Source organism: Papio anubis, chromosome 12, assembly GCF_008728515.1.
Source record: "Papio anubis isolate 15944 chromosome 12, Panubis1.0, whole genome shotgun sequence".
NCBI lineage: Eukaryota > Metazoa > Chordata > Mammalia > Primates > Cercopithecidae > Papio > Papio anubis.
In genome coordinates this window covers 25,483,804-25,496,209 of record NC_044987.1, presented here as the reverse complement: position 1 = coordinate 25,496,209, position 12,406 = coordinate 25,483,804, and the positions used below count along the sequence as shown (strand labels likewise).

Below are 12,406 nucleotides of genomic sequence, written 5' to 3'. Positions count from 1 at the left end.
TTAAAATAGAGGGCTTTGAATATTAAGAATTATAGTTATAGTAAGTAGTTTGAGGTATATGGAGTAAGCAGTAGTCACTGAAGACTTGAGAGAAGTAGGAATGTATGTTCACGCACATATGCATTTATTCACTAGTTTGAGTAGAAAGTTTGAACTTTGAAGAGCAAGCCAGAACTTTATTTGACACTCTACCTTGGGAAATTTTGGTTGTTCAATTTAGGCCAATAATTTTTAAAACTGAGATCTAGTCTCATCCATGATAAAATATAACACTGTTTTGAAAATTAACTACCATAGTCAAGAACCTGGAAGTGAACAAAATGCCTCTGTCAGTCAACATAGAAGTGATGACATCTGTGTGTATGGAGTACATTCATTCTGCCTCCAGGCAAGGCCCACACCCATACACACTAATTTTCATTTTAGTCGGTCCTAACATACATGGTTTTGTGAGTTATAACACTGCAGAAGATAAGTAGCAAATTAGAACATGTAGTCTGTTAAAGGCCAGTCCCTTATCAGAAAGTGAAACATGGTAACGGGCAGCAAGGAAAATGTATAGGAAAATTATTAACGAAATAGATATCATGACTTTACAACACAGTAGTAGGGGCACAGAGTCCCCAGAAATCTCTCTGGACCTAGAGTGCATTACTTTGTTATAACACTGATAATTACAATGCTTTTCCTCCAACATCAAGGAAATAATAAGTTAATGATCTGTCTTCAGGCAGCCCTCCTGACTTAAGATCTCTGACTTAAAGATCTCTTTCATTTGAATGGTAGCTTGAGGAAACTCCTAGTTTTCTAGATATTATAGCTTTGCATATACTGAACCAGATTCATTTTTCTTTTGCCTCCAGTTCTTAAGACTACTGACTATATTTCTTTACCTTGTCATGGAGGTTTGCAGTCAGGAAAGAAGGGGCAGAAAAAAATTTGGGGGGGCCTTATGTCATTTAATACCTAATAACAAAGGACTTTCATAGCAGCATTGTGAAATGCTGTTTGTGCTACCTCCATTTTTCAGATAAGGAAAGGAGATCCAGAAAGCTTAGGTAGAAGGGCATTCTGGGTGCAAGGAACGTTATCAGTATGGCTGGACGATTGAAGACCGTGAAGGTATGGCTGTGGAAGAGTAGGGAGTTCAGTGTAGGGATTTCCACATTTTGGGGGCGGGGGGGCTACACTTTAGAGTAAGAAATACATTTTTCATCACTTCCTGGTAACATGTACACACAACATTAAAAGAAAAATTTCACAAAATGATAACATACCCTTACTATGTGCCACGTGCTCAAAATTTTCTATTTCATTCTATTTTCTTTTTATAAAATGATGGTCACAATCTGCTGATGGCTTCATGATACACTGAGTTGATACTCTAATGAGTTTAATGACGCTGGTCTAATATTAGTTGAAAGTGGATTATTTTATGGAGAGGCAAAGCTAGAGGGGTATGTTGTGGTTATATTCCAAATGTTCTCCAGTGCCAATGTTCTCTGATCTAGGCAACAAAAGTCCTTGAAGAATTTGTGTCAGGTTGCTAACATAACTATGTCTTTGTGCCAGTACTGTAATATGTCAGTAATACCCTAGCAGAGCTCCTTAACAGTTTGTGAATAACTTTCACATATGTTACTTAATTCATTACCCATAATAATCTTGAGATGAAGGTAAGAGGAACTATCTATTGCATTTATACAGATGAAAAAACTGAGGGTCAAAGAGGTAAATCCCCAGCCACAATTAAGAATTAAGCTCTTTTTTTTTCCTTTTTTTTCTCCCGTGACTGCCTGACAGTGAGTAGGAGAAAAAGCTAAGGTAAACTCTCCTTTTCAAAAACCTGGGCAAGAAATAGTGATAAGGATGGACATGGAAGGGGGAGAAGTTAGATGAAGAATTAAAGGAAAACCCAAATAATTGCTTGATGAATTTACTTGTGTATTAAAAGCCATGCACATGCATTCTAAGCTCTGATTCTTTAATTTTTAAACTATTTTTTTTTTTTTTTTAAAGTTATCTTGTAAAATTCCAGCCCATTTACCCGGCAAGACCAGGGCATAAAATTGCCATTATGCTCTGTCATGGCCTATGATCGTTTTCATCACTCATCTTCTCTTTGAAAGAAGCTGAATTGAGAAAGCATTTTTCATTGTTTAACGTTGAAATCTAAAAATACTCATATTTGAACTTTAGAAGCATATCATTTGGAATAAGACATGTCAGCAGGTCTTTTGTCAAGTGTGAATTGTTACAGATGTGACCGAGTCTTCCATTTTGATGCAGATTGTTCTGCATTTTATTGATAAGTTTTCTTTAACATTTTATTTTTGGGGAATTTCTTACCCTTCTAAAATTCATTCAATGAGTAAGTCTTGCTGTAAATTTCAGTCTGAGCAGACTGTGGATTATTCATGTTTACAAGTAAACTTTAAAATCTTATTTTTGTGCTTTTGTGATGTCCTATAATTTTGCCAAAAGAATTTTTGTTTTTTTAACAAGAAAAGTTTGATATGTTCAAACTTTTATTTTATGAGTCAGTATATCGATACTGACTCATTGCTTTCTGCAATGTGTTCATTTTTTAAGATTTTAACTGCAATTTTGGCAGTGGAGATTTTTACTTTCATTATAGAAAATTATGGTAAAATGTGAATATGAATTAGGAGAAGGCTGAAATTGAAGAACTTACTTCATTCTTTCACTTGCTCAGGAGAAACCCTAGAGATAGCCTTCACTTCTTTCATTATTATACTGCACCACAATTTATTTGCAAATCCTATTTGACTGTATCTTAAAAGTAGATGAGAAAATTTGGTGAAGTCCACATAGCATCTAGAGTTTAGTTAATAGTAATATACCAGTGTTAGTTTCTTGGTTGGGAGAAATAGACTATAAAATTACAATAGGAGAAACCTGCATAAGGGGTATATGGGAATTCTGTACTACCTTTGAAAGTTTCTTGTAAATCTACAATTATTTAAAAATAAAAACTATTAAAAATAGATCCAGAGTTTAACCACTTTTTAACACTCCTGCTATGCCTATCGTCCAAGTCACCATAATCTGTAACATGAATTACTAATTGTAGCAGTCTTCTAACTAGTCTGCTAGTCTTCTTTCTCTTATCCTCCCACTCTCCTATCCCCAGTTTATTCTTAATTATAGTAGCCAGAATGAGCCTTTAAAAGTAAGTCGCATTTTATAATTCTTCTGCTCAGAACCCCATCCTTTAAGAGTTTCCCTGTCTAATTTGTCACAAAAGCTACAAAGTTCACATATGATCTAGCTTCCAGCTCCTTCTCTGGTCTTATTTCCCATTGTTCTGTCACTAACTTGTGTAACTTCAGACTGTCTAATTACTCCTCAAATGCACCAAGCAGATTCTGGCCTTTGCTCTTGGTGTCACCAGATAGCTTTGTTATTTGTTTCCTTACTGTCTCCAGATTTCTGCTAAAACATAACTTTACTAGAGAAGTATTCACTGATTTCCTGATGCAAAATAGCAACCTCCTCTTATCCTGTATTCTCCTACCCTGATTTATTTTTCTCCATGGTACTCCTTTCTACCAGGCAATATATAAATACATACTAGTTTGTTGTTGCTTGTTTTTACCATCACTAGAATAGGAAACTCAGGACAGGGACTTTGTTTTGTTCACTGCTGAATCACCAGTGCCTAGCCTGATACGAGCAAACAGTAGGTACTGAGTATTTATCGAGTGAAAGAAGCAGTAACTCTTTAATACAGTTTCTTGTTTTCATTGTGACACTTCCAAAATAGTGTCAAAATTGAAGAATTATAGCATACTGTTTATTGAAAGGCATAATAACTCTAGGGATGTTTCAGAATCCTTTCAGAGGCAGAACAGTAAAACAAAATAAAGAGGGGGAGGGCTAGAAAGCAGTGTTAACTGGACCCAGATAGATGTTAGCACACATGGACAATCTCTAATTATACACTTTGTCTCTGAGTTCATATGTAAACTGGAACATTTTTTCCCCCATAGAAAAGATGTTCTATACTGTGGTTGATTTCCATTATCACTTAGGATGCCCATATAAAGTATCATACAACAGGATACTTTGGTGAGTGAAAGGGGTTGCAGTGACTAATTCTACCAAAATAACTGTCCTGGGCAAACCCAGGTGTGATCACCTTTATTGTAACTCAAAGATGCCTTCAGCTTCTATGGGAACGGGCATCCTGCCCTCTGGTGGGGGCTTGGAACTCCAGAACACATAAACTCCTGCTGGTAGAAAAATTTGAATTATAATGTAATGCCTCATTGCATTTTATTCATCCCCTTTTCTTTCCAGCATACTCTACTGGTCACCCTAGCACTGAGAAAAAAAAAAAAATATTTTCCTTCCACTGGTCTAGAATTAAAAACAAATTTTAGCTCTGCTTCCTCTGTACCATCCATTTGCCTACACCCCAACTCCATCCTCCTCCTTAACCGTCCCACTAATTTAAAAAATTGAGCTTTGGGCCGGGTGCGGTGGCTCACACCTCTAATCTCAGCACTTTGGGAGGCCGAGGCGGGTGGATCACCTGAGGTTGGGAGTTTGAGACCAGTCTGACCAACATGGACAAACCCTATCTCTACTAAAAATACAAAACTAGCCAGGCGTGGTGGCACATGCCTGTAATCCCAGCTACTTGGGAGACTGAGGCAGGAGAATCGCTTGAACCTGGGAGGCGGAGGTTGTGGTGAGCCAAGTTCATGCCATTGCACTCCAGCCTGGGCCACCTCAAAAAAAAAAAAATAATAATAATAATTAAGCTTTGATAGGGTGAATGTCTCCCCCTTGTTTATGTGTAAAGGAGTTTTAGTGAGGTACTAAGAAATTTAAGTTAACAAATGATTGCATTGCTAGTAGCAATTTACTAAAATGACATTCATTGTAACATTCTGAATTTGCCCTAAGAGTTAACGATCTTGCAGTAATCTTGATTCTTACTTTTGTTCTGTATGTTTTTAAACTCATCTTCTCAAATGTTTCTGTGGATACCAAACACTGGTACAATATTATATCAAGATAAATCACAAATGCATAAAAGAGATTGATGACTGACTGTACTCAAAGTCAATTTTACATAATTAATTTTCCATTAAGTGGTTATTTGCACTGAATATCCTTTAAGATCATTGTGTTCTATTTTTGTGTCTATAAAACAAGCATTTTCTACTGTGTTTGGCTATTTCAGAGAAAAGCAAATTGATACAAGCATAAAATACTTAAGAAAACAGCCCTCATTCCCTTGAAATTAGCACTTATATAAGTTTGTGTAGGGGATGGAAGGATGCGGGCGTAGTTTATAAAAAGTATTTTAAGTTCCACAAAATCAGGGATACTTTGAGATAATATTCTCCCCAGATTTAGACAGCTTTGGTTTGCAAAACAAACTTGTTTTAACAACAAAAATAGGAGTCCATTTTGGTTCAGTGTACTAGCTTCTCAACTGACTTCTATTATTTCTGGCACTAGTATCGTTTGTTTTAGAAGAGTTTGTAAGTTAATTGTGGCACCCAGTGGGATGTGTGTGTTTGAATTTGTGAAAATATTTGATAGTATTTCTCTATAGCAGTATTTTTTGGGGCAGATTCAAATATGTTTTCTTAAAAATATGGATGCTAATTTCCATTTCCCCCCCTCCCATTTCCCTTTCTCTTATGGTCATTCTCCTTCCCTTCCATTCTCTCACTTTCCCACTCCTCCCACCTCTTCTGCTCTCATATTATAAAGGCTTCTGAAAACTAGGAATTACCCTCATTAAATATGGGCTGTGTTGTGACTTGAGATCAGGAGCCACTGCTCAGGAGGAGGCCTGGAATAAAATCTGTGAGTGTTTATGGAATAAACATAATGGGCATAATTCATATTTAAATCATCCTGAGTGCTCACACAATTCTTTATGACTCTCACATGAATCAGTGCAAGATCAGCAAATTTTGCATTGTCATCTTGTGTTAGGGTAATATGATATTTAAGTATGGACTAAGTGACCCCTTTGTTAGAGTAAAAAATTGAGTCATGATATATTGTTTTTCCAAGTAGGTAGACAAGGATGTCTTAATTGTCTGAAGGTCAAGTTTGAGAAAAACTTGACACGTTGTCCATGAGTAGCATATTTATCAAAAATGAGTATGTTGCCTCTGTCCCCTTGGGAACAAAAATTATAATATTTTTCTTTTTTCCTTTTCACTCTCAGCTTTAGATGTACAGATGTGTTATGCCTGATAGTTCAGAGAAAGATGTTTTTGAATGACTAAACTAAACAACCCATTTATTATAGGAGTAAGCCATTATAGGATTGTTTCCCCCTGATAATCTATGGTTATCTTTGTCTTATAATATTGTCCTGCCTGTCCCAAGCAAGAAACCTTTTATCTTTCTGAGAACACCTTCTTTTGGACAAATTCTTTAGTGGTCTGCATCTTCTCTTTTTTCCTTGTAAAGAATCTCAAATTTCTTTCATAAAACCTCTTCCCAGAGAGATTGAATGACTGATTGTCCAAGAAGGAGAATTCAGACTTAAGGCCATCCGACATACATGTGCACTGTCTAGGCATTTTGCTTGGACCAGAACATCCCTCAAATGTTTTATTTGCAATACAAAGCTATTTATGAGAAAGTATAGATTATAGATCATTATAGTTTTATTACAGCACAGACTGTAAATCACTAATCCCAAGTAAATTACTCTATTAATCTTCCATTCTCGTAGGTATTGGACTAAATTGGATCAAACAGTACATGAACTTGTTTCATTCAAATAATTGCAAAGGATCTATTTCTGTTAGATGTTGTAGCTAACCAAGTAGCTACCTACTTGACCTAAGGGAAGATGCATTCTATTTAATCTGCAAGATTGCTGAGAGTCAGAGGGTATATTGCTTTGTGTGATGTTTTCATAAAAGCAGGAAAAACAATAACTCTACAGTGTTTTATAGCTCAAGATATGCAGTAAAATCAGTGGTTCACCCTAGATGACTGGACTTATAGGAAAAAAAAGACTGTATGTGATGAAGATTGAAATTTGCTTAAAATAAATTTTTTTTTAAAAGTTGCTTAGTGGAAAAACTGCATGATAGTTAGAACTGTTGAGAAACAGAATGAGCCCCCCTCATGAGGGAAGTGTGCTGCACACTGTCTCTACTTTAGATGCCATTTTCATTGAAGCAAGGCATTTCTGCCCTTAGTGGAAGTTCGGATGAAACAGATCCCAAGACCTTTCAAGACACTCAGAAACTCATAATTCTGTTGATTACTCTACGTTGGAAAGTAATCAGAAGCAGAAAATAACATACTGTTTAGCAGAGACTGTTAGCATGACAGTTGCTTTTTAAACATTTTTATTTTATTTTTTTTTTAAGATGGGGGGTCTTGATTTGTTGCCCAGTCTGTTCTTGAACATTTGGCTTTAAACCATCCTCCCACCTCAGTCTCCCAAAATGCTGGGATTACAAGTGACAGTTGCTTTTAGAGTGGGTGCTCTGAGATATTTGAAGGTCCTTGAGAATAGTTTTATCTCTTCAGTAGCTCTAAAACCTTTCTAACCTCCTGACAAATCCAGCCTTACTTGACATCTCAAAAGCTCATTTCAGCCAGACTTGTTTTTTTTTTAAACTGTCAATGCCAGAATAACGGGGTTTGAATTAGTGAAATGCTGTAGTACTTCAGCTGAGTTCCTTTATTGGCGAAAAAGAGGCTCTGGAATCAGAATGTCTGGGTTTGAATTCTTGTGCAAGTTATTTAAACCCATTGTGCAATTTCCCCATTTATATAATGAAGGTAAAAATAGTACCTATTTCATAGCACTGTTTGGGGGAATTAAATGAAGTAATGCATGTAAAGTTACCACAACTAAAGTTAAACAACCAATAAAATGGGATTATGGAGCCAGGAGGAGGTTTTGCCTATTTGAAGAAATAACCCTAACCCAAGAAACCATAGAACCATAAAGTTTCTATGGAGCCTGCATTACTGTGTATGACATTTTAATTCTGATTTAAAGGAAAAGAGACTGGCTGAGTTTAGTCAATCTGTGCTGGTTGTCTGACACACACATTTCCAAAGTTCTAATACACGTATTTTTAAAATTAGACTTCTTGTATCTTAGCCCTTTGTCTACATTGAGAACTTAATGAGTCATGATTTGAAAGTGCAGATCCTGGTAGAAACCAGGTTTGATGGGTCACAAGCTTGTGAAAAATTGCAGGTACTTCTAATCCCATTTTTAGAACTCCCTGTAGCCTTTTTTCTGTCATTATAGAAGAACAGTTTCAGGGGTTGTAAACTTAGAAGGGTCTCTCAGCAAGAGATTTGTTGTTGCAATTTTTAAGCTCTCATCAGAATGCCTTTTGTGGCTGCTGATGTGTTAAGTGCACGGATGAAGAATAGTGCCTGTAATGTACTAATATTCATCCACAACAAATGACCAGGTGTCCAGGAGAGCAGTTAGAAAAAGAGAGGATCTTTGTTTCCACAGGAAGAATATAAAACTATCATCCAATATAATAACTAACGTCGGCTTTGGCTTCCCAGTTCATGAAGCACTTTCACGTTTTGCGGTCCTATTGGTTAGCTTCTTACTGCTGCCGTTTGCAAGGAGGTGGTTACTGTTGTATTAGCAGGAACTGGAGATAGTCAGTGAGGTTGGAAAGGCCAAATAATGAATCTCCGGAAAGTATCTGTGGGTTTTACTGTTTATTTTCATACAGATGTTGCCTAGCTTATAAGACCATGGGAACCTAACTTAGAGTGACTAAGGCTGTTATGTACACTAGAGCATGTGACGTTCTTCCAGGTTTGCACGTAAAGAAAATAGAACCTTGGAGAATATTATATATTCTCCGAGAATGTTAGGTTGAATCTTTGAAAAGTAGTAGGTTGAATCTTTAAAAAATATTAGGTTGAATCTTTAAAAAAAAATACTGATAATTGACTCTTGATAAAAACAGTAATATCACATGATAGTTTGAATCTAATAATTATTTGTGTATTTCTGATTTGATGTTGATTTTTGTGGTTTAACTCTTACACAATAGTCTTTTTTTCACTCATTTTTAGGTCCATTGGGAGTACCTTCCTGTTACCATGTTATATCTGACATTTGTTATTTTCTGTCATCAAATGAGGAGCCTGAAGGTCAGACAGGTTAAATGACTCATCTGAAGTTGTACATAAGTTATGTACCAGGAAAAACCTCAGACTTCATACCTTTTTTCCCTCTATGCCACATCAGCAGACAAAATGGCGAGGGGCCTTTGGAGCCATGAGGTATGAGGAACATACTGTATGTAACTATATCCACAGTTACAGAGGAACTATGGATATTTAATTAGTTTCGCCCAGAAGATACTTAGGAAGGGAAAACATTGACTTTTGAGACACACAGACCTGGATTAAAACCCAGTTTATTTATTAGCTGTGTGATCTTGAACAAGTTTCTTAAACTCTCTGAGCCTAAGTTTTTTCCTTTGTAAAGTCGAGCTATATTAGTACCTAAACTCTAAAGTTGCTAAAAAAAAAAAAAAAATAAGTGAGATAACACTTGTGCAGCACCTGTTAGTACACGGCACTTACAGACTTGTCCACAAATTAGTTCCCTCTCTTACCCCACTTTTCTAGAAGAGAGAAATCGCATCCTTTTTTTGATTATTGTAGAAGTCATATCAAAGACCAACATATGGGTGTTAAAATGTGGCAGCTTTCCTTGAAGTTTTTAGAGAGATTTCAGTGTTGTCTCGCCATCACTACTAGCTGTGTCCAAATAAAAGTCGAAAACCTCCCTTATAAAGAAAATTCTTGGTTTGATAGTGGTTAGTCCAGTTGACCTCCCGAACCTTTGCTAGTTCTTGGGTTCTTTGAAGAGATGGCTGTAAACACTGAGAACAGAAGGCCAAAGCTTGGCATATTGTCTTCATAAACAATCAAAAATATTCTGGAAAATTCAAAACTCTGAATATATAGCCCCCATTGTGAAAAGCGTAAATGGATGAAGTCCTGGTTGTCTTGTGGGTGTTTTTATATACTATACTTAACTTTTCAAAATAATGTTTTCAGATTAAATCTTGGTGCAAACTTGAATATAAATTTCTGTGGTTGCTTCATATTTATGATTCTTTGAAAGTTATCAGCACTGTTTGTCTTTTATTTTCCATGATCTAGACATTATTCTGGGAAAGTAAAAAGTCTAGTAAGTTGTGTATATTTATAGTTCTTTAAATTTATGTAATACTTTTGGTTATAGAAAAAGTATTTTTACTTTTTCATTTTAATGACCAAATGAGATTCCAGAAGTGTTATATCCAAATCTCAATCACACTTAGAAGCCTATTGTTACAGCATAGTTGCTGTAAAGATCTTCATTGAATTTCTAAAATATTTGTACAAATCAAGCTTCTGTTAGAGACTTATTGTGAGGATGGGGGGTGCCTTTTGAAGATAAGTTTGCATTGTTTACATTTGATGTGTAAAAGATATATATTTCCTAGTCTAAACTTGTGGACCTGAGTAGATACAGACTTCACTATGGGAATCCTGTGGAAGACACTTGTATAGCTCCCTGGCGTGGAGAATTTTGTCTTGGTAAGGAGTAGGTAGAAAAGCACAGTTCCCATTTGCTTTGCCATTTGTTGTAGCTTTCCAAATCTGGCAGAGTTTATCTCATCATTTGAAGTGAAACAGTCTAGCCTGAGGAAAATAAGTTTACATCAAGAAGGCTTATTAAGGCACAGCTGGATGGGGCTAGCAAATGTGTCTTTTTCCTTTTCTTTATCTTGCTTCTGTTTGTACCTTAGTGATTTCTTTTTCCCTCCCTCCCTCCTTTTCTTTCAGATGAAGGAAGCTTTAAAGGAAAGCTGTTTTTTCATCTACTTATTTGAAAATATTTTCCATGACAAAATACCATATTTGATTGTCATTGAATGTTATACAAAGACAGGCATATTGGATTTGTATACAGGACAAGATGTTTCAATGTAATGACTTTCCATTTCCAAATATGGAAAGGTTTTTATAAAGAAAAGATAGATTGGACCAAAATTTTTGTTTGTTCATCTGTTTCTCCCTGGAAGAAAAGGCAACTCAGCTGAGATGCACTGAAGCATCCTCTTGTGAAGAACGAGTTGCCTCAGTGAACTGGAGATTACATGTCAAAAGTTTATTTGTGAATATAGATGTATATACCACACCATCACTACAGCAACAGAAAGTTTTCATGTCTTTTTTCACTCATTTCTTTTGGCCAGCTACTGTTATTTCCACTGAATTATAGTTTTTGTATTGGTTTTCTTTTCTTGTTTTCTTTCCCTAATGTGGCAATTTAATTTTCCTTTTGAAATTAAATTATGATTATTTAAAAATAATTCTCCTTGTTTCTGCCACAATAACCCATCAAGTCTTGTGACAAAGACTTCCTATAATGTTTCACTTGGTTCTTTCCGATGAGGGTCATTATTTGACATGTTATCATGGGATTCTCTATATTAAAAACTTCTTAGATTTATTCCAACATGAACTGCTGTGGTAAATACTTGCTTTCCTTTGTCATTTGGTTGTCAAAGCTATATGTTAGTGCAAAGAACTTGTGCATTAGAGATGAACATGGTTTTTCTTTTTGTTTTTTTTTATCTCAGTTTGAAAACTTACTATGTATGTGAACTTACAAAAATTATTTAACTGCTAAACTGTAATTTAGTGACCTATGGTAGTGAATAGCCGCTAAATGCAACTGAAATACTTTTGCTTTTGTTAACTTCCATAGTGTTCCATGTTTGGCACTCACTAGAATTGAGGATAGAACACTTTTTTTACTGTGGAAATTTTCTAAGTCTCTCTCTCTTTTTTTTTTTTTTTGGAGACGGAGTCTTGCTTTGTTGCCAGACTAGAGTGCAGTGGTGCGATCTCAGCTCACTGCAACCCTCGCCTCCCGGGATCAAAGTGATTCCCCTGCCTCAGCATTCCAGGTAGCTGGGACTACAGGTGCACGCCACCACACCTGGCTAATTTTTTTTGTATGTTAGTAGAGACAGGGTTTTTCACCATGTTAGCCAGGATGGTCTCAATCTTCTGACCTCGTGATCCGCCCACCTCGGCCTCCCAGCGTGCTGAGATTACAGGCGTGAGCTGCCGCGTCCAGCCGAAATTTTCTGTCTTCTAAACATTTGGATTCATTATTTGTAGGAATAAGATTAGTTGTATTCTTACAAAGATAAACAGGTAGCTTCCTTTTTATATAAATAGCATATACTGTAGTTTAGGTCCTTCTTCAAATTTCTGTAGTGGAATTACTATAAGTAGTAATATAATTTTCCTAAAATGGTAATTTCTACATTGCTCCCACTAATAAAATATCATGGGTAAGATTTGTAGCAGATTTGGGAGCACTTAG

The 12,406-nt window shown here is 36.0% G+C and overlaps 1 protein-coding gene across 3 annotated transcripts in view; it reads left to right on the top strand.

Moving 5' to 3' along the window:
* The window catches only part of DDX10 (DEAD-box helicase 10), a 292,818-nt gene that overhangs the window by 199,855 nt on the left and 80,557 nt on the right, over window positions 1–12,406 (top strand). The window contains exon 17 of one of the 3 annotated variants that reach the window (XM_021926517.2): window positions 5,755–11,872. The exons of the other annotated variants lie outside the window; for them this stretch is intronic. Within the exon in view, the coding sequence (XP_021782209.2) occupies window positions 5,755–5,769 (15 nt within the window). The 3' untranslated portion in view covers window positions 5,770–11,872. Of the gene's footprint in view, window positions 1–5,754; window positions 11,873–12,406 lie in introns of those variants that run through there. 3 annotated transcript variants of the gene reach the window in all.